Source organism: Cricetulus griseus, unplaced genomic scaffold (genome assembly GCF_003668045.3).
Source record: "Cricetulus griseus strain 17A/GY unplaced genomic scaffold, alternate assembly CriGri-PICRH-1.0 unplaced_scaffold_1, whole genome shotgun sequence".
In the NCBI taxonomy this organism is placed as follows: domain Eukaryota; kingdom Metazoa; phylum Chordata; class Mammalia; order Rodentia; family Cricetidae; genus Cricetulus; species Cricetulus griseus.
In genome coordinates, this window is record NW_023276808.1 from 4,036,334 (window position 1) to 4,059,169 (window position 22,836).

Here is a 22,836-nt window from a genome sequence, read left to right on the forward strand (position 1 = left end):
CGCATTTCTATAAATCTATGTATTTCCACATGAACTTGGCATACTGGAGAATGCCCAGACCTGTTGATAATTTGCAGCTACATCATGTCTGTCTCAGGTGGGCTCTCTCTGTCTACCATTTCCAAAATTCTCCTCCTCTCCTAGTCCTGCATATCTTCCTGCCTCTTTGGTCAAACAGTGTTTTATTCATCCTCCAATAATAGAAGCATGTATACAGAAGGACACCCCCATCAAACCTGGTGCAAAACCTCGTGAGCCTCTATGATTCTGTTGTCTGTGTTCTCATATATGCTTCTTTAGTTGAGAAAAATCTTGACTATGCATTTTTTGAAAGTACTTTCTGAGACTTCGAACTGAGTTCATTCTCATTCTATTCCTGTCATTCTTAGGTTTGATGATTTCATATAGTTGCAGATGTCCTGGATGTCCATTTCATAAATCATTTTGTATTATTTTTCTCTTCTGTTTTGTTATAATATCTATGCCACCTGATAAATGATTTAATTTGGCCCTTGTTTCCAGAGTGATACAGGAGCATCATGAAAATTTGCATGGCACCTAAATCAGGGGTCTAAGAACTCATATCCTTAAGCCGTGGAATGAGGCAGAAAGTGGGAACTGATGTTGGAGGTCAATGCATTGTGGGTTCTATTTTGAAATAGTTGCGGTACATGCCAAAAAGTGCTATATTTGTAGGAAATTTATTTAGTGAGGTTTATTTTGTTTTCCTGCCAAGCCTGAAATTCTCTGTTTTATGCCTTGTACAATTTTGGTGAGGCTTGCCTCGGTAGGTGATGTTGGATTACATAGATTTTCATATACCGAGTTCCTAAATTGTCATTTTGTTTTACTGCTTCTATTTTGGCATCAGATCTTGAACGGATTCATTCATTTCATCAGCAGTTTATTAGTTTCTTTTTTAACTTTCCTTAAGGGATTTAAAATTTTCTCTAATATTTCAATTATCCTTTTCCTGAATTCTTTAAGGGATTAATTCACTTCACCTTTAAGGACTTTTGTCTTCTTAATAATGTTGGTCTTCATTGTGCTTCAACAGTGTTGGAATATTCATGACTTGCCTGTAGTAGATTCTCTGGAACCTGGTAGTGACTTATTGCTATAATGTGTGTTGGTTGTGTTTTTATGTTGCTGTCCAGTTATCTTGCTTTGAGGTGATTGCGAGTCTAGGTGATGATATCTCAATTTTTCTTTGTTGGAAGGATGTTGCGTTTTCCTTGGCTTCTATTTGCTCTCTGATCTTCTTATCTGAGGGCTTATGTTTGAACAGGACTTCTCACCCTAATTTGCGGATGGGAAATCTTGCTGTAGGTGTGGTCTTTGTTCCAACAGGGAGTATCTGCCAACATTTGAAGCTGTAATAATGGAAGGGAAAAGAGAGCCTGTTGGTAGTGTTGAGAGGGCATGGAGAGACTGGTAGAGTTCTATGGTTAGGTGGCCCATATGGACTTCTGGCAGATGGTGTATTCTTTGCTTGAGCACAGAGATTCCTTTAAAGTTGTATGCTACAATATAGAGATGAGGAGGGAATTTGATTGTAAATAGTGTTGGGGGTTATGGAAATAATGGAAAAGATCCACCGGAGAGGAGCCAAGGAGTATTTTGGATTGCTGACATGAACTCTGGTCCAGAAGGGTGTCTTTGCTTCAGTTTGCCTATCTATTCTTCTGACTTGTGTGGACTGCACTTGAGCAGAGGATATTAATCCAATTTTTGGTGGTGACATGGCTTTAGGGGTGGCAGCTAATGAGATATTGGAGGACTCTGTCTGGGAATGTAGGTACTGTGGAATCTTCATGAGCTGCTGACCCACCTTACCTGTTATTCTGGCTGGTGTGACAGGCACATGAGACAGCGATGTCTGCCTGAGTTTGGGCTTGAATACAACCATATTCCTCTTAACCTGAATGGGAAAATGTCCTGTTGCTGGGTATAATGGAAAGCCTCAATTAGTTTCTTGATTAAACAAAATGTGACAGTCAAGACATTGTCTTGAGTATCAGAAGAGAAATTGGAAATTTGAGCTTTTTTGTTTGTTACAGGTTATGAGGAGAAAATGCATGGCTTCCTGTACCTCTACTCCTTCCATCCCATTCCCCAATATCTATTTCCCCAAATCCACTTCTACTCTGTTTCCCTTCAGAAAAGAGAAGTCTTCCCAGGAATATCTACCAAACATACCATGACAAGGTGCAATAAGACTATGCACAAACCCCCATACAGAGCAGACCATGGTAACTCAGTAGAAGGAAGTGTCCCAAGAGCAGGAATTAGAGTCAGAGACACCACAATAGCTACTGGTGGAATCCCACAAACAAACCAAGCCAATCAACCAAAGCATGTTTGCAGAGTTCCTGCCACAGTGAGGTGTAGTGCCCATGATAGCTGCTTCACTTTCTCTGAGCCCCTGTAAGCCTTATTATGTTCATTCTGTGTGACATGTTCTGTTTTCTGGCATTGGAAAAATGTCCAGAGAAATACAAGGGTGACACCGAATAAGATTCTAAGCAATAGTGAAGAGGATATCCTAAATGCCCTTTCCTTATAATGATATTGATAACTACCTCGTATGCCATCCTAGAGCCTTCGTCAAGCAGCTGATGCAAAAAGAAATAGACACCCACAGCTAAGCAGTGAGCTGAATGCCTAAAATCCAGGTATAGAGAGTGAGGGGTGATGAGCAATGTATGAAACAGGTGACCTGAACAAGGGGGAATTCAGACTGAGAGTTCAGAACCAGCATAGGACAGAATGATGAACGTGGGAGTCAGCTAGGAGAGTTGGGAAGTCTATGGGGTCTCTATTGGTGTAACAGTATTTATCTCTAGTGTACGAGTGGACATTGGGAGCCCATACCTTATAGAAGTGTATACTCTCAGCCAGGACACAATGGGGAGGGACTAGGCCCTGCCACAAATGATGTGATGGACATTGATAATCCTCCATGGAAAGCCTCCCCTTTACTATTGAGCTGAAGAGGGATGGGATGAGGTTTGATATTTCAAAAGGGCAGATGGGAGGGGCATGGTATTGGCACTGGTATATTATGTAAGAATGTTTCTAATTTAAATTTAAAAAATTAAAAACAGAAAAGATCTTATTCATCATAATGTAGAACCCTTATGTTCACCAGGACTAGAGGTCTGAAGAAGTAATTTACCTTCAGAAATTCTTTGTAACCGCTCTTGATCACCTATAGGTTCTATCACAAACCTTCCACACTACATCAGCTGTGCTGACATCTAGACCTTAATGTTTGAAAAATGAAGATAATGAGAAAATATCGTATCCTGAAATTGAAAACACATATAAAGATTATAAACAGGAGACTCTGACCTCATCCTTAAAAGGAAAATAGAGCTGTGAAATTAATGTGAGGTAAATTAAAATAAAGGGTGCATTTGTTATATTTACATATTACTCAAACCTTAGATATGTTAGATATGCATTTTGTATTAAATTATGAAGTGTATAATGCAACTAAATGTAAGCTGCACAATGGAGATTATCTTCACAAACATTAAATTTGTGGACTGATAGGGGTAAGGCTCAAATTCTAATGTCTATATCTTAGATACTTGCGAATAGGGCATAACAACAAATAAATCAAAAATAACTAGGTAAAATAATTTGGAAAATTTATCAGTATTTTTAACTAAAAGAGGGATTAAACTGAAGGGGTTTTGGTTTAGCAATGGAAAGTAAGGATAAACTGATGGGCAATTTTCATAGAGCATGTTGTTTTGATGCCTAAACATAAATTATTTTCATTGCTAATTAATTATTGTAATTTTTAAACCCCAGATTGAGAACCACTGGTGTGACCTGTTACTTTTATTCTGTTAAATTTAACCCTTTTCGCAAGCTAATATTAAAAATTGTGTGAAATGGATGAGTGGATAAAGTTAGTTGCTCCCATATCTTCCTACCTTAATTTGAATCTGTAGTACCGTGTTGGGGAAAAGAGAAACTTGACTCCTCAGTGTTGTCATCTGATTGACAAATACACACACACACACACACACACACACACACACACACACACACACATACTTGTGCATACACACACATGTATAAATAGGCAGATAAATGTTTAAAATTAAAATTAAGTTGTAGTGGTTACATAATTTTTATGTTCAGCAATTGAGTGGGTAATTTAAATGTGCTGTCTACCTTCAGGAAAAGTATATAAATATGTAATGTTATTTAAAGCTGTCAGATAGCTTTATGAACTTTTTTATATACCCTCTATAAACAATGTTATGCATAATAATAAAAGTGAGTAGACACATACTCTTCAAAATTCAGGGTTGTCTTGCAGACTCTGCTGTCTTTGAAGAGCGTAGTGGAACTTTAATTAACATACAACTATGTTAACATAGAAGTTAACAAAAATCTTCAAGACAACCTCATTGAAGTAGTTCAGATCATATTAAAGAAATCTGAGTCTTTGAAGATGAGATTTTTCAATAAGAGTTGGAGATACACATATCACAAAATATTTTCTGTGACAATATATAGAAGCATCCAATGACTATCATAGAATGGGCTGCTCTGTTAATATTTTTCTGCAGAAGGAACACAACACCGTGACTCCAAAATTCACCATTTTATTCTCACAGGCCACTATTGTTAAGGTCATTATTGTTTGAAAAGCAGGAAACTGAGAAATCATTACTTTGTTGCAGTTCAGACTGGAATATATATTTTTCTCAGAGATAGCCATCAATTATCCTTATGGATGAAATAGCTAAAATAAAATTAGCAATTCATTTTAGCACTTGAAAAAAACATGAGTGGAAACAAATACAATATGTTTTAACAACAAACTTAAATTTGTATCAATATACAAAAATTCTTTAAGGAAGTGTAGAAACATATACACAGTGTGTTTTAGCAGAAATTAAGTTAAATTTCTATTAATATACAAAATATTTGAGATTAATAATTATTTTATGTTATAGTATAATCAATAATCTACCCTTTTTTCATTTCTGTATTTCCCTAAACATAACATTCATACACAACTCAATAAATAATCAAAAGACTCCTGGCCCCCAACTTTTGGGAATGTAGAAGTTGTGTTCTCCAGATGCTTCCTGATTTTTGTGGATGAAGGCAACCTTTAGCGGTCCCTGAGAAAATTTGAGATCATAGTCAAGTCCTGTGAAGACCATCAGACACTTTACTTGATATATATTGTCTGTCAAGTCTCAATGGTCTCCCATGTTCAACACATATCTATGTCAACCTGGAACAAATCTATGGTCTCTTGTTTCCTGGGGAAACAAAAGCAAAATTGCTTCTACAAAGCATTTTTTATTTTCATTTGACAAGATTTTTGGCTTTTTAATAGTTAAGCCATTCATAAAGTATATGGACTCCTTTACATCAACAGTCCCTCTTTCAATTCCATTTATATCTGGACCTATTTTACTCTATGAATCTTAACCTTTTTACTGACAAAGCAAACATTAGACAGCTAAGCTACACATGGATCTTCTTCATGCTCTGTCAGTTGTCTATGTCTGCTTGTGAGTTCGTGAAAGCAAAGTCTAAAACTCACAACCCAGTCAGAGGTAGGTCAACAAGAACTACACACTGACTTCATAGAGCTCTAGAACTCCCATGATTGTGCTGTGACAATCATTTTAACTGTTGTCATCATTACTACTTAGGGTTTTGGCTGTTCAAGCGATCAACAGTAGGCAGAAACTCATTAATGAGACAATTTTTTCAGCTTTCTCAGTCCTTACATAGAAATATGGCCCCATGTTGGGTACAAAAGATTTGCTTAGTGTATTACTCCTTTAGCATTTTAGTTATTGACCTTTTGGTGAAGGCACTTCCCAGGTCATAAATTGATATAAAGAGGCATGTCCTGTACTTGGCTTATATCTAGCCAATTTTTCTTAACTTAAATGATCCCAATTGCCTTTTGCTCTGGACTTTTACCTTTCTCCATTTATGTATATCTTACTTTCCTTCAAACTTCATGACTTGCTGAGTTGCTGGTTAGCTGACCCTTACCAACCACCTCTTCTTCTCCTGCTCCTTCATCATTGCTTCTAGATTTATTCTTCTATGCATGCTTTCTTCCTGATACCACAGCCTATCCTTTCTCCTAATTCACTGTTGGATAAACACCTCTTCATCAGAACATCAGGTGTTGTATTCAGGCCAAGAATCACATCTTCATAGAATTAAAATAATACAACATAAACAAAAGCAACATATAGGTACTTCATTAAACAAATATTTTATAGCATAAAATTAATACACTTTAAAATAATGTTCTACAGAAATATACATTTACGATATTATCAGTATCATGCATTCAGTTCAACACATGGATGTGATATTTTAGAATGTCCTGACCTATGATGATATGCATATTGACTTCACTTGTGAAGAGTGGACTTTGCTGGATACTTCTCAGAAGAATCTCTACAAAGATGTGATGCTGGAGACCTACAAGAACCTCAATGATATAGGTAAGAGCTAATTTTCCTTCCCATTTAAAAATTATAGGACAGCTGTTCCTTGGTTATTGGTGTTCTTCTTTAATTTGATTGAGATAGAAGAAGAATATGGTAAATAAATCAAAGTTCTAAAGTTCACTGAATACAGTAAAATAATTTTTGCACATTTTTCAATAATATAACATCCATTTTCTTTCACTAATTTTTAGGTTACATTTGGGAAGACCATACTATTGAAGAACATGGTGCAAGTTCTAAAAGACATGAAAGGTAATTTTCATTTTCAACTCATAGAAATGTGTCTCTGAAGAAATTAAAATGTTCCCTGAAGTTTGAAACAGAAAAAATAATGTAACAGCTTAAATTGCATTGGTGATTATTAAATTCTCAGAAGACCATATAACACAATTTCATGTAGGTGAAGTGTATTTGCAAGACAATATTTTAAGAAAGGAGACAAGGAAACAATGACTTAAAAGAAACTCCTAGTTGAATCATTACACCATGAGAGCTATGCTAATACGACCCGTATTACTAAAGATATATACATGGTTGATGTGATAAGCATATCTCCAAACATTCCATTAGGCAAATACTGCACAGAAAAGATAGTTTTATTCATGTACTTGTTACTTTTGTGAGTTTAGTGACAGGGGCAATAATTGTCAGCAGTCAAGGGGCAGTTATTGCAGGGAAATCTTAAAATCGCTAATACATGTCTATAAGGAACAGAAAGTCAAACTGAATTAAATGAGAAAGACTCTTTTTTGTAATCTTTACATTATTAGGTATATCATGTATTAGGCATGATACAAGCCATATCAGCAATGGTATACATAGAACATTGTATACCTCTATTGCAGAATATTTCAAAGTCATGTAGTAGTCCCCATTTTGAGCATACTTGTGGAATTTGATTCACGTGTACAAGTAATTTGTGTTCCAATTTCATTGACAAAACACCAAGCTCACTCTGTAGAAAAGCCCTATGTCTCTATGACTGTGTAAATATTTCTGTTTGTTCTAGTTTATTATCAAATATTGTATGACTCAAAGTGTAGGGAAATTAAAATATACAGTGTGATAAAGCTCTGAATTTTTCCAGTTCTCTTCCATATGTGAAAAATCTCCTGTAGAAAAAGGTTCTGAAAATGAGAACCATAAAATAAAAGATTAAACCTTCACAAGTATCTTCAAAGACACAAAGAAATCCTTAAAGTGGGGGAAAAGTTGAGTGTATACACAGTGATAAGATTGTAATATCTGATTCTTCTTTACAATTGAAAAAAATTGTGATAATAATTCAAACAGGCACCAAGATTCAACATCATGTTGAATATGGTAAAGCATTTACATATGCCCATTTTCCTTTCAGGCATGAAACCAACCAAATTGGAGAGAAGTCTTCTGTATATACAGAATATGTTAAAGCCTTTGCATATAACAGTAATCTTCAAAGCCATAAAAAAACATACACTGGAGAGAAACACTATGAATGTATTCACTGTTGTAAAGTCTTAGATACACACAGTAATTTTCAAAAACATAAAAGAACACATACTGGGGAGAAAACCTATGAAAGTATTCAATGTGGTAAAGTCTTTGCTAAGCACATTCAAATTGAAGGCTGTAAAAGAACACATACTGGAGAGAAACCCCATGAATGTATGCAATGTGATAAAGGCTTTGCTGATCCTAGTTCTCTTCATGTGCATAAAAGAACACATACTGGAGAGAAACCCTATGAATGTAATCAGTGTGGTAAAGCCTTTACATATCACAGCTGTCTTCTAAGGCACAAAATAACACATACTGGGGAGAAACCATATGAATGCAATCATTGTGGTAAAGGCTTTGCTGATCCAAGCACCCTTCATGTACATAAAAGAACACATACTGGAGAGAAACCCTATGAATGTAATCAGTGTGGTAAAGCCTTTGCTCAGCACATTCATCTTCAAAGACATAAAATAACAGATACTGGAGAGAAACCCTATGAATGTAGCCAATGTGGGAAAACCTTTACTCAGCACAGTCATATTCAAAGACATAAAATAACACATACTGGAGAGAAACCCTATGAATGTAATCAGTGTGGTAAAGCCTTCATGTTTCACAATCACCTTCAAAGACATAAAAGAACACATACTGGAGAGAAACCCTATGAATGTAATCAGTGTGGTAAAGCTTTTGCACAGCACAGTCATCTTCAAAGACATAAAAGAATACATACTGGAGAGAAACCCTATGAATGTACTCAGTGTGGTAAAGCTTTCATGTGTCACAGTCATCTTCAAAGCCATAAAATAACACATACAGGAGAGAAACCCTATGAATGTAATCAGTGTGGTAAAGCCTTTGCTGATCTCAGTTCCCTTCGTGTGCATAAAAGAACACATAGTGGAGAGAAACCCTATGAATGTAATCAGTGTGGTAAAGCTTTTGCACAGCACAGTCATCTTCAAAGACACAAAAGAAGACATACTGGGGAGAAACCATATGAATGCAATTACTGTGGTAAAGGCTTTGCTGATTCCAGTGGCCTTCATGTGCATAAAAGAACACATACTGGAGAGAAACCCTATGAATGTACTCAGTGTGGTAAAGCCTTCATGTGTCACAGTCATCTTAAATGCCATAAAAGAACACATAGTGGAGAGAAACCTTATGAATGTAATTGGTGTGGTAAAGCATTTGCACAGCCTAGTCATCTTCAAAGACATAAAATAATTCATACTGGAGAGAAACCCTATGAATATAATCAGTGTGGTAAAGCATTTGCTCAGCAGTCATCTTCAAATGCATGAACCAACACATACCAGAAAGAAACCCTATGAATGTAATCAGTGTGGAAAGGCATTTGCAAGTCAAATTATTCTTCAAACACATAAAAGAATACATACTTGTGACAAAGTGTTTTAATGTAATCAGTAAGGTAAAGCTTTTGTGTGTATCAGGAGTTTTTTGAATCATTACAAAAACCATTAAGCATTGAAAATATAAATGCAGTCAGTTTGGTTTAATTTTACACCTTTTAAAAGAGAAAACTGTGGACTATCAATCTGTTCAAGCCTTTACAAGTTACCATCATTTTTCAGTACCTGATAAAGATAATGAGGGCTTCTCATGATCAAGAATTTGGTCGGATCTTTAGCCATCACACTCCCAATCAGTTATACAATAGTAATTATTTTGAAGAAGAAAATTGATAGTGACAACAATATATTCAAGCATTGTGATGTCCATTTTTATATTGTTGGTCCAGCACACTCATGGAAAAAAGGAATTTATAAACTTATGAAACCTTATGTGTAGTGTAAAAGGGCCAGAAAATAAACACACCCTGACCCAGGAAGCAGATCCAGTGAAAGAAACAAGATGTGTCCCTGAAACCTTAGCCTAAGAAACACACTCCGAAATAAGAGCAAAATGGTTAAAAAAGAGCCAATGAAAGAAACACACTTTGGCCCTGAAACCAAAGGCAAAGAAACAAACTGTATCCCTGAGGAGCTGGCGAAAAATCCAACCAATACCTGAGCTCAAAATCAACCAATCCCCAAGCAGGAATCCAGTCAATCTCAAAGGATTTTCAATCTTGGTGATTGAAATTTTTCCAATTAACAGGCTGAAAATTTTTCCCTGAAAATAACCTATCCTCCTAAGAAGACATATATAAAGCCTATGCTTGTTCAGTTATCAGCTGACATTTTCCACACTCGTAGTGGCTGCCATTTTCCTGGATTCCTCACTCCCAAATTATTCTGTTCAATGATATACACTTAAGAACTTCTTTGGCAAAGGGAAAATAAAACTCCAAAGTGAAGTGGAGCAGAGAAGCAGAAGAAAAATATTTTCACTTGTGCTGTAGCAGACTGCTACATTTCTGGAGCTGTTTCCCTCATAGTTGCATGAAGCAATGAAGTGACAATTTGGGCAACAGCTTAGAAGAAATGGGTATCATTACTTGGAAACGCCCTAGTGGAGAGAGGGAGAGAGGCAATGGACACATCTGGTGGTAAACTCTCTTAGCAGAGTGGAGCAAATCTGTTTTAACAATTCTCTCTCTCTGAGAGAAGCAGGAATGCTTCATCCGGTACGGAGAACACTCCCCACTGTAACACAAATTACTTCATGAGTAACCTGACTTCCTTACAGTCAGGATACCTTTTTCTCACATGTGTGTGATTCCAGGTTACCTTGCCTTCACAGAAGAAAATGTACCTGACATTGGACACTTAGGTTACATTTTTCTTCAGGGCCTTAGATATCCAGGAAATATTGCCTGCAAAGTTTCAGGAATAGCATGACTTCCCAACAGTCAGGATACCTTTCTCTCCAGAGCTGCAGGTATCCTTGACATCTTTCCATCATAGCTGTAGGTATAGACTGACTTATGACAGTTGGGAAACCTTTCTTTCCATACCTGTAACACTTGCAAAAAGTCGTTATTTTATTTTTTTGCAGATTTTTATTTGAATTAGAAACAAGGTTGTTTTACATGACAATCCCGTTTCCCACGTCCTCCCGTCCTAACCTACCATCCGCACAACTAAAAATCCTACCTATCATATATCTCTTCTGCCTCCCAAGATGGTGAGGCCTTCCATAGGGTGTCATCAGAGTCTATTGAATCCTTTGGAATAGAGTCTAGCCCCACCCCTGTGACCCTTGAACAAAGATTTTAAATGATGTTTATCACTTTTGGATTCATGCTTCTCTTCAAGTACGTGGAATAACTAATTTAGTTCTAAAATGCATGGTTTTTTTTATTATTTTCTCTCTTGCTGTGTTACAATATATTTACCACCTTATACAACATTTGATATGTCCTTTGGTTAAAGATGGATGAAGGATCATCATGAAAGGTGCATGTCATCTAAAGCAGGGGTCTACGATTTTGCATTCTTAATGTTTGACAAGAAACAGAGAGTGGGAATTGATTTCGCTGATCACTGCATTTTGAGTTGTATTTTGAAATATTTGAGGTACATGCTAAAGTGTACTGTATGTGTAGCAATCAATTCAGTGAAGTCTATTTGTTGTCCTTATATTCTTTCTGTGGCTTTTGTTCATTTTGGATATTTACTTAGTGATAGGTATTTTTCTGCTACAATGTATAGATTGTTAACTGCATCATATTAATAGGTCTTTTTTTAAAATATAGGCAGTGTGTGATGATCCTTTTCAAATAAGGAATTATCTTTTTTTGAAGTGGTGGTTTGTTATTCCTGGTTATGTTTTCCATATTTCTCAAATACCCTTCAGATTTTGTTTTGTAGTATTAAGCCTGCCTTGGATGCAAGAAATGATGATGGGTACATTTGAACTCATGATACTCATGTGTCTGCCTCCTGAGTACAAATCCAATTATAGATGATACATTCCCAATATGTGCTGTTTTTTAACATAATTTAGCAATGCTTTTGTAAACTGCTTAATAGAAGATATGTAAGAAATATATATATATATATATATATGTATATATATATATATAATAGAAGATAATATAAGAAATATTAAATTTCTAATGTGTGTATTCAAAAGAGTGTTTTCTTTTATCTGGTGGAGATATTGGTTCTGGGAATCAAAACCTGACCTTGTGGATGAGCAGCCAGTGTTGTAAATACTAAGCTTTCTAGTCGTCCACATGTATATGTGATTAATAGTAATAAGTGTGATTGGGTGATCTAACTTCATCATTATCTCAGCCCTGATGTCGCAGAATAAATATATGATTGATTGTATCAGAAACTACCTGAGATCTGGTGCTTATGAAATTCTCCAGGTTCACATCTCCAAAAAATTAGGCAAAAGTACAAAATAAGTGATCAACAAAGAAACTGATCATAAGTCTTTAAGAAATGGTTGACTAACCAAAGCCACAAGAATGAATTTCTCTCCCATATGGTAAATAGGCATCAATGGGAGCCCACAAGCTAACATGTGAGATGTACCCCTGCTTGATTTTATACATCCTATGAGGATAGAACACAAACTTGCAGACATGAAGTCTGACTTGTCTGAATGGGCTCATATTCTGCTTCCCTGATACCTGTTGAGCTCTCAATTGTGGTGACTAATGATGACATGAGATTGAGAGAAGTTCCTGAGACTTGAATTCTAAGGCTTAGACCAGAAGATATTTACAAAGACTTGTGGAGATTGGAAGAAATTTTAGATAGGGAGCTTGGGGTTTGGAAGCACAAGGATCAAATGCCTGAGAGCATTCTTCATTTGTAACTGAGGACAAGCTGGCATAAACTGTACTCTGTTTCCATTCAGCTGTGTTGGGTCAGCCTACTCCAGTTCTTCCATTCTTTAATGTTTTGGCAACTCATGCAGTTGTCAGTGACATTACCCGCAGTCCCCACTGGGACCATAATGCTCCTCAGTCTCCACCACAGCAATCCCTGGTACCTATTCACAGGAATAAGGTTATTCTAAGTGGCATTTATATTGCTCCCTTTGATTAACATCTAGTGAAAGAGTAGATACCATGAAATTCTAAATTCCCTGGGAATTTCACTGTAGGAAAAGACTGATTCCTGGAGATGAGAATCGCTCTACTGAAGCAATATTTATGACTTATCTGACCATCTTGCTAGAGAGACAGAAGCTGAGGATTTGGGGAGGCTATTAGAGACAGGAAAACTTTTAGTATATGCCTTAAGTATATTACTTAGCTGTGCGGATCTCTTGTCTTCTATCCAAACCAGTTATGACCCAAGGATGGATTAATTACCTTATGTCTTCACCACTGTTCCAAATAGTATCAGGCAGGTATCATCTCACAAGTTTTCTGTCCAAAACAGCATGTTCAATTCTGAAAACATAACACACAACAAACAGAAATTGACTCAGCAGACTTTATTCAAACATTTATACATACTTAATTCACACATACTTAACACAAAGAAGAATAGAAAAAATTGGGAAAAAGAGGGAAACAGATACAATGTAATTTAAATAAAATATATAACAATAAATGTTAAATAAAAATGTGGATAGAGTGTGAGCTTAGAAATTAAGAGCATTGGGTATTGTTGCATTGGAAAGAGGTTATATTACTATGAACACTGGTTTCTCTCCATTTCCTGTAACTTCAGTTCCAAGTGAACTTATTCCCTCTTCCTGCCTCTGCAGGTAATGCACACATCCAAAAATAGGTAAGCACACATATACATGAACAAAAGATTAAAAATAAAATTCTTTCTGGTCATTCATAGAAGCAGATGTGGCCTTAGAGGAAAATAATCCATAATCTGAGGAAAGAATAGCTCAGAATAGCTATTCATTTAAGAATATCAGACAGACTGTGCATAAGTGTTTCCCATTTTTTAAATAAAATTGAGTTCAATGTGCTTTTTTGTATGAGGATTGTGGCACTGACATATATTTTAAATGTATCTTTTACAGCATATAACATAGTCTAATTCGTTTTGCTTTATGATATATTTCTATTTAGATCATAAGGTATAATCTGATAGAAGTTTTGCTCTGTAAATCTCCATGAGCCAAAATGGTTAGATTTACAATCTTCTATCCCTATTTATATTTTACAAAGCATAACCTCAGGCCAAAGCTAAATGAGACTTAAGGATGGCAGATATTAGTATTCGGCTGTCTGTACTGGCCTATCCTTGGGGTTCTCACAGGAACAGCTGCAGCCACTAAGAGGACCACCTCTTTATTTTCACTATGTCCCTTTTAAAAGTTCCCTGCCCTGACACCCATAGATATACACTGAACTGAACTCTGGAACTTAGTAGCAGAGAGGGAGGAATGAAGATCAAAGGGGTCAGTACCAGGCTGGTGAAACCCACAGAAACATCTGGCCTCTACAAGGGGCAGCACATGGACCCCAGACCTGTCTGGCAGGCCCTCACAGGACTGATCCAGACCCCTGAACATGAATGTCATTTAGGAGGTCTCCACACTCTAGGGGGCCCCTGATAGTGGATTAGGATTTTCTGAGGTGTAAGAAGGGACTTTGAGAGCCCATCCCACATGAAGGGATGCACTCTCGGCCTGTACACCTAGGGGGTTAGGCCTGGCCCAGGATGCCATGGTGGAATTTGGGGAGCCCCCATTGAGGGTCCTACCCTGCCTGGGGAGTGGAAAGTGGATAGGCTGGGGGTAGGTGGGGGAAAGGAAGAGGGATGGGTAGGGGAGGGAGAGGGAGAATGATTGACATGTGAAGCATGTTTGTTTCTAATTTGAATTAATAAAAAAAGAAGCAAGAAAATGTGCCCTGCCCAAATCCCATCCTGCTCTCTGTTTCTCTCCCTACCTGTATCTCTCTCTCTCTCTCTCTCTCTCTCTCTCTCTCTCTCTCTCTCTCTGTCTCTCTCTCTCTCTGTATCTCTGCCCCCCTTTCCTCTCTCCTGTTGCTCTGTCCGTGAAGGCTGTACCCTCCCCTCTGTTTCCCCTTTTTATGATCCCTTTTCCTAATTAAAAAAAAACAACTCTGTTTGAACCCTGTCAGATGGCATCTTTCTTTTGAGCACTGCTTTACTTAAATTACAACACCTTGTGTGGAATGCAAAATCTTTGCCAGGATGGCTCCTCCTTTAACATTCACCACCACTAGATACATGCTGTTAATGAAAGGATTTGTGTTTATTAAACATTTAATGGTTTAGAATGATTGATCCACAAAAAGCCATATTAATTCTAGAAGAGCAGTACCTGCAGCCTTGTAGAAAATGTTTCTAAGACAAACTTTCTTATGTTGGATCAGGTAGCCTTCATCCCACTTCATTGCCGCCCCTCCCAGGACAATATCTTTGTCCTTATGTTTAAGCCAAAAACATCATTCATTAAAAATTCAACCACCAGTGAGTTTTAAAATTACAAATTTCAGTCATGAAGTCAACTGTCCATCTCAGTAACAGGAAAATTATTTGTGTGTGGAGCATGGCTTCTACTTTTAGACCAGAATAGGAGGGATAATTTATTGTCTATGCTGTAGTGGGAAACAGGGCAGAGAAACAACAGCTTGGGTGACCATTATGAAATAGCAATTAATAGCAATTGATTGTGACAGAAAAACTGATTTTGTAATTTCCCAGCATGTATTGATCCACATAATGTGAGTGAATGTCGCCCAGATTTGGGTATTCAATTTTGGAAAGTTAGCTTCAGCCAGTGAAAATTGAATTTCCAACAAGGAAGCTCTCCTTTGTAGATATATTCAATATTGCTTTTCATGATTATATTCATCAGCCTTAGCTTTGTGTGTTGTGTCACAGATCTTCTCAGCTAGCCTTGCACATAGTGACATGGTAAAATAATATATTATTCATGCAATTTCCTCTACCAGGGAACTGTTTTCTCATTTTGGGGGCATCGAGACAGGGTTTCCATGTAGCTTTGCAGGATGTCCTGGAACTCACCCTGTGGGCCAGGTTGGCCTCAGAATCACAAACATTCACCTGCCTCCTCTCACTCCTCAGTGCTAGGATGGAAGTCATGTACCAGGAACACCTGTCTCTCTTCTTCTTCTTCTTCTTCTTCTTCTTCTTCTTCTTCTTCTTCTAGATTTCAGATTTCATTTATTTATTATGTACATAGTCTTCTGCCTGCATGTGAGCAGAGGGCACCAGATCTCATTCAAGGTGATTTTGAGCCACCATGTAGTTGCTGGGAATTGAAATCAGGACATCTGGAAAATCAGGACCTCTGGAAAACCAGTCAGTGCTCTTAACTGCTGAGACATCTATACAGTCCTGTTTTCTTCTTCTTAAAGAATATGCATACACTTGTGGCCTTTTAATTATGTTTATCTTTTTAAAAACAATTATATCCTATTGCTTCCAGGTCATTAGGAATATATTTCCTGCTGTCCAGGAATGGAAGAGATTTACTAAGATACATATTTCCCAGACTAGAGCCCTGTGAACCCCTAGCTTTGAAGGTCAGAGCTGTGATGACCAGTGTCACCTTAGTCATTTGATCCCTGCACATCTAGTAGGGTAGTGTGCTTCTCTAATGCATCTATAATGAGCCATGTGGGTTACCATAAGCCATGCCATGGTGAGTGAGGTAGCTGAACTGTCAGATCTGCTAGGAGTTCAATGGATCATGAGACAGCCTGATTCTGTGAGTTCATGTGTTCTCCTGGGCAGTATGTCTTCATCTGGGCAGTGGCCCTTTCCTGTAAACATCTCTTGAGTGTGTATTCACTATGATCATGGAGATTTTGTATGCCTGGCTATGGGACTTGTGGTATTTATAATATCACTGTCCTGTGTAAAGACACAGGCATTGCTTTTGTTGTGCACTACCAAGACAGATTAGAAAACTAAAGGCCTGGTTTGCAGAAATACTCAAAGTTTCATTCCACATTCACTTTTTGTGCTCAGTTCTACAGATAGTTTAGAATCTTGTAGAAAGTAGAAAATAGGGGAAATCCTTCAGAAATACTTGATTAGAATTCGTTAACTTTCCTCTTCCACCAGCCACATTGTCTTAATTCAGAGAAATATTTTTAGTGAAAAAAATAGAATTTCTGAGCTGCAGAAGTTCCTTTGCTGTTTATGGTACTGGGTAGCTGCATAGGCAGATTCCACATCTAGTGCCACAATCCAATAATAATATTAATCTCTCCTACCATTTTTTTCACAAATACTGTGCACATTATTCGTTGTGTATTTGTGATACGTACAAGAGTTGCATTATTTGTACCATATTTTTTTTAATCCTATTGAGAATTCTGTGTTTTTCTACAGGGCACATACATTTTGAATCAGCTTTCCTATTATAATTTGTTGAGAATTTTGTATCTGGAATTTCCAGATATGTAATTTATTCTGCAAATATACCCAACAGCATTTTGTTGTTGTTGTTAAAAATACATAATTTAATACTGTTCTTTGCAAATGTATTAAAGGGCAAAAGACACTATTCTATGTAATTATTGTTTAGCAAACTACAGTAAATATGTGTAACTGAAACTGATTTGATATAATGTATAAATAAATAGAAAGAGGACAGGAGTATTGTTTAGAGACACAGAATACATTGTTAAGTTCACATAAGTGATATAATTTATAATTTGATTGGGAAACAGTGTGAGAGTAAAACTTGCTCCAGAATTGAACAATTAATCTGAATGTGAGATGGGATTTTGGAGTGACATTCAAAATAATCTCTGATAGCAGTAGGTTGGGATTTTCTGACAGATATCAACTGTATTTAGTTAAAGCCATGTTCCTTGTAAGAGTTGATAAAAACTTGCACATATTTAATGTATGGATTCCTATTAATTTGGACATATTACCTACATCCAATCAATCCCATTACTAAAAACAAATAAGTAAATCATGTTCTCCTGACATTCCCTTTCTACCCATGTTTTCACGTGTGTCTAAAGTAGATCAAGTTATCATAAATTGACAGAATTTCAATGGATCCCAGCAATCTCCTCAGTATATTTCCTGTACATTTAAATTTAGTATCAAGAATTATCAGAAGCCTGGTGTTGGTGGCACACACCTTTAATCCCAGCACTTGGGAGGCAGAGGCAGGAGGATCTCTGTGAGTTGTAGGCCAGAATAGTCTATAGAGCAAGTTCCAGGACAACCTCCAAAGCAATAAGAAGAAACTCTGTCTCAAAAAAAAAACAAAAATAAATATCAGAAACCTTATGCTCATGGAAATTATATTCATTGAGACATAAGTATGAAAATTACCTATATTTTTACTTGATGAGGACAATTTTGGGATCTCAAATAACATAGTGCTAAATGAATGAAGATAATAGCAGTGGTTAAAAGATTATACACTTATAAAGGATTCTCACAGTCAGAATTTTATTAGTCTTGAAGCTGCATATTGTAGATTAGGCTATGGCAACCCACTTCTTTCTCCCAACTGATTTTCTAAATTTTATCTTTAAACCACTCTAATTTGTCAGATGGAAGTAAGAGCCCCAGCCAATGCATATATTATACAGGTAACTACAGAAAATGAAAGACAGAAAGAACATAGAAACTAGTAAAAGGAATCACATTCAGAAGGTTTTCCTAACATTCATTTAGTTGGTAATTGGAGAAGAATGACTAAATGACAAACTTTTTGTAGCAAGAGTTGTTATACACATGAGAGGCAAATCTGCTATTATCTCTGCATTTCCTTCAAGGCTGTTGTTATGTACACTTTTTGTTTCTGATTTTGTTGCTTTGGGTATTATCTCTCTGCCTGCAAGTTAGTTTGGATAAGGATTTATTTATGTTGTTGAGTTTCTAAAAGAATCACATATTTGTAGTGATATCTTTGTTTCTATATCATTGATTCCAGACCTCAGTTTAATTACTTCCCGCCAATTACTCATCTTATGTGTGTCTGCTTTTTTTTGTTGCAGACTTTTCAAGTGTGCTGTTGGGATCGCTACAATTTTTTGAGGCCCACAGTGTTATGAACTTTCTTCTTAGCACAGCTTTCATAGTGTCCCAAAATTTTGGGTATGTCTTGCATCATATTCATTGAATTCTATGAAGTTTTTAACTTTTAATTTCTTACTTACCCAGTATAACTCAGGAGAGAGTTGCTCTGGGTTTGGGTGAAATTTTCTGTAGATATATTTTAGGTACATTTGAGTCATAATGTCTGTTAGTTCAATTATTTATCTGTTAAGTTTCTGGCTGGATGAACAGTCCATTGGTGAGAGCAGGTTATTGAAGTCTTCACTATTATTGTGTGGGACTCAAGGAATGATTTAAGGTGTAGGAATGTTTTTTACAAATGTGGGTACCCTTACATTTAGGGTAAAAATGTTCAGGACTGAGACATACCTTGGTAGATTCTTAATTGATGACTATGAAAAGCATATCTCATTTTTTATTAATTTTGTTGGAAATCTCATTGTTGAGTATTAGTAGGGCAACACCTGGTTGCTTCTTGGTACCATTTCTTTGGAAAATCTTTTTCTATCTCTTTAATCTGAGGTATCTCTATCTTGGATAATGAGGTATGTTTCTTGTACACAGGAGAATGTTGGATCCTGTTTTGTTTCTAATTTGTTAACCTGTGTCTTTATTAGTGAATGGAGTCCATTGATAGTGAGGGATATAATTGATCTGTGATCTCTAATTCCTGTTATTTTGTTGGTTGTTGTAGTGTTTCTGTGTGTTTCCTTTGTTTGGGTTTTGCTGGTGTGGGCTTAGCTATTGCCTGGGCATTTATGAGTGTAGTTAACTTTGAGAAGCTGGAGTTTTCATTCCAATACCTTCTGTAGGGCTTGGCTTGTGTATAGATAATGTTTACACTTGACTTAGTCATGACAGTTTTGCTGGATATACTAGTCTTGGCTGACATTTGTGGTGTCTTGGATTCTGCAAGACATCATTCCAAGCCTTTTTGTATTCTAGGGACTGTGATGAGAGGTCAGATGTGATACAAATAAGTCTTATTTAATAATTTACTTGCCTTCCCCCCTTGTTGCTATTAATATTTTTTTGTTCTGAGTGTTCAGTGTTTGGATATTATATGGTTAGTAGATTTTCTTTTCTAATCCAATCTACTTGGTTTTATGTAAGCTTCATGTACTTTTAAAGGCATGTCCTTATTTAGGTTGGGACTCACTCTGTAGACAAGTCTGCTCTCAAACACACAGAGATGCACCTTCCTCTGCCTCTTGAGTGCTGGAATTAAAGGCATGCACCACTACCACCTGACTCTCCCCATTTTTCTATTTCTATTGCACGTATGTTTGATAGCTTCCTTTTTCCTGGATACTTTGTGGTAAGAATTTTTCAGATTTAACAGTTTCTTTGCCTGAATTCATTTTCTCTATTGTCTCTTCATTGCCTGGGATGCACCCCTCCATATCTTGTATTCTGTTAGTCTTGCTTGAGTCTGTAATTCCTGTAGACTTACCAAGATTTTCAATTTCCAGGATTCCCTCCATCTGTGTTTTCTTTATTGATTTTGTTTTCGTTTCATATCTTAAAATGTTTGTTTGCTTTGTCTTGATTTTCTTTTAGGAAATTATTGATTTCTTCCAGTTTTATGTCTTTTGCTGAATTTCTTTATAGGGTTTGTACATGTTCTCTTTAAAGGTCTCTGTCATCTTAATAAATTATTTCTTAAGGTCATTTCCTTATGCTTCAGTTTTGTTGGATTGTTCAGGTTATAGAATAGCTAAGCTCTACTAATTTCATATTGCATTTCCTAATATTAATGGTGTTCATACCCTATCATTGCCATCTGGATTCTGGGTGATATTATTGCCAGGTGTTGATTCCTGTATTTGTCTTTGTGAGATGGGTGATTTTTCTTTGGTTTTTCTTTCATCTCTGTTTTTCTGAAATAAATGACCAGGAGTTCTGGTGATTAATGGTCTTCTGGTTCATTAATGTGTCCCCTCTGGGTTTCTTGGAAATAGGGATCCTTAGAATTGGCCAGGCATTTTCGAATGTCAAATTCCTTTTCAAAAGTTGTAGACCAGGATATGGAGGCTAGAAAAAAAAGAGTACAGACTGGGGACCTTATATCTCGTTTGGTCTCTTGTTTCCCTAATAGAAGCATGGCCTCCAGTGCAGCTGCCATGGCTAGGGACCTTAGATTGTGTCTGTGATCCAGTAAGACTGAATACTTCCAAAGATTTGAATTGGGAATTCCTATATCTGGCCTGGCCTCTTGTATAGCAGAAGCCTTCCAAATTAGTAGATGAAGATATACAGCCATGGTTTGAGGGTGGGGCACTGAGGGCCAGTCTGGGATTTTGTTGCAGATGTACATGTGTTTAGTTTATGTGGAACAGTATCTTCCATGAGGTTCCTAGGGCAGCTTCACCTCCCTCCAGAGCTGTGGGGCTGAGTTTGCCACCAAATGAACAGCCTGCACGGTGCTGCTGGGTGTTCTTTAGAGAGTGTATTGCCTGTGGTTCCTTGAAACTGGTGTATCTTTCAAATAGCTAAACATTTCCAGAAGTAGTAGGCTGCAACATGGGTCTCGAGGGAGGAGGTGCAGTCTAAGGTTGTTGAATCAGATAAAAGTGGTTTACTGTATGGTGGGCAGGGTCTGTCTTTTTGTCCAGAAGAAAACTCTGGCCTCCAATACAGATGCTGCAGTCTGGGAGAACTAGTGTAGGGTCCAGGGTAGTGAGTTCATTCTGAGGATGCTGGGCAGGATTAAAGCAGTGATGTTGGGTGGTGTGCAGTGTCTGTCTTTGGTCCTGATTACTTTTCTGGCCTCCAATAAAGATACCAAAGTCTGGGTGAACTAGTATGGAGTCCAGAGGAGTGAGTACATTCTGAGGGTGTTGGGCAGGATTTCAGGAGTGTTATTGTGTGGACTATGTCTTATGTGGACTTCATAGATCCAGTCTAGCCTCTGGTAAAGTGTGCATATTCTTCCAAAGTTTTTAAACAGTGATGGACCATGGGTAGGGTGTGGAGGATTGGTGTGGAGTATGCAGTCTGTGATATTTGGGCAAGCTTAAAGGGGATTTGTGGGTGGTGGGTAATGTCATGCCTGCATACTGTACATCTGATTACTAATGCATCAATTTCTCAAGAATAATATATTTAGTCTTCCTTATTATTTAGGTTGTTTTTGCTGCTGTTGTTATCACAGTTAATATGTAAAAGACATGTAGCTTATCAGATAAAAAGTACTATGAGGGCTGTCCAGGTCACTTAACAAGTATTCAGTTTGGAGGTGAATTGAAACCGGCTAACAACACTCAAATTGGGAGGCTCATACCACCTGTGACTCCAAATACACAGAAACTGACACACTCTTCTCTGGTGTGTAACCTATGTACTCATGGAATATATTCTCTCACACATCCAAATAGATGCATAAACCTGGGGATAAACTTGTTTCAAAAATTTTGTGTGTTATAAAGCAGATAGAGAAAAAATGCTTTACATGATGTATAATAAAATTATACAGTGATTCTCTAAAAACGTGTTCATCTTGCACTTGCTTTGAAAAGTTTTCATTTCCTCACTCGGATGCAGATTTACATTCAATCCACAATTGTAGAAAACAAAATGTTATCTATGTTATCCTAACAGATATTGTTTTCTTTATCATATGGGAATGAAATGCATTTGGCAGTCCAAGATACTTTCTACAATGTTGAAACATCAGAATGCATTTTGTCAAACTCTCCCTGTCTGGTGAAACAGTTATCCACACCCAAAATGTTTTCTCCTATTGGCAATTGAGGAATCTGGAGTTTACAGTGTAAGCACTTGCCAGTTATCTCTTTGGTTTTTTATTTTGACTCTAATCTTGTCATTCTTACTTAAAGGACAGTTTAATAATTATAGGTATTTTATTCTCATATATCAAACAAGGATTTCTAAGGGAGGAAACAGGCCAG

At 36.9% G+C, this 22,836-nt stretch overlaps 2 protein-coding genes across 2 annotated transcripts in view; both read left to right on the plus strand.

Annotated features, from left to right (window-relative positions):
- Positions 1-22,836, plus strand: part of LOC113838058 (mothers against decapentaplegic homolog 1-like) — a 450,092-nt gene that overhangs the window by 319,326 nt on the left and 107,930 nt on the right. The gene's annotated exons all lie outside the window — the stretch shown is intronic.
- Positions 6,406-9,307, plus strand: LOC113838036 (zinc finger protein 431-like). Its single transcript, XM_035453569.1, has 3 exons — positions 6,406-6,512; positions 6,710-6,770; positions 7,876-9,307. Exons 1-3 carry the CDS (start codon positions 6,407-6,409, stop codon positions 9,305-9,307), a joined length of 1,599 nt encoding a protein of 532 aa, XP_035309460.1. The 5' UTR covers position 6,406.

Excerpts from the sequence above, each read along its gene's own strand:
- LOC113838036 (XM_035453569.1), top strand. The coding sequence starts at position 6,407 with ATGCATATTGACTTCACTTGTGAAGAGTGGACTTTGCTGGATACTTCT. Across the intron at positions 6,513-6,709 it reads CAAGAACCTCAATGATATAG|GTTACATTTGGGAAGACCAT; the intron begins GTAAGAGCTAAT and ends ACTAATTTTTAG. Across the intron at positions 6,771-7,875 it reads AGTTCTAAAAGACATGAAAG|GCATGAAACCAACCAAATTG; the intron begins GTAATTTTCATT and ends TTTTCCTTTCAG.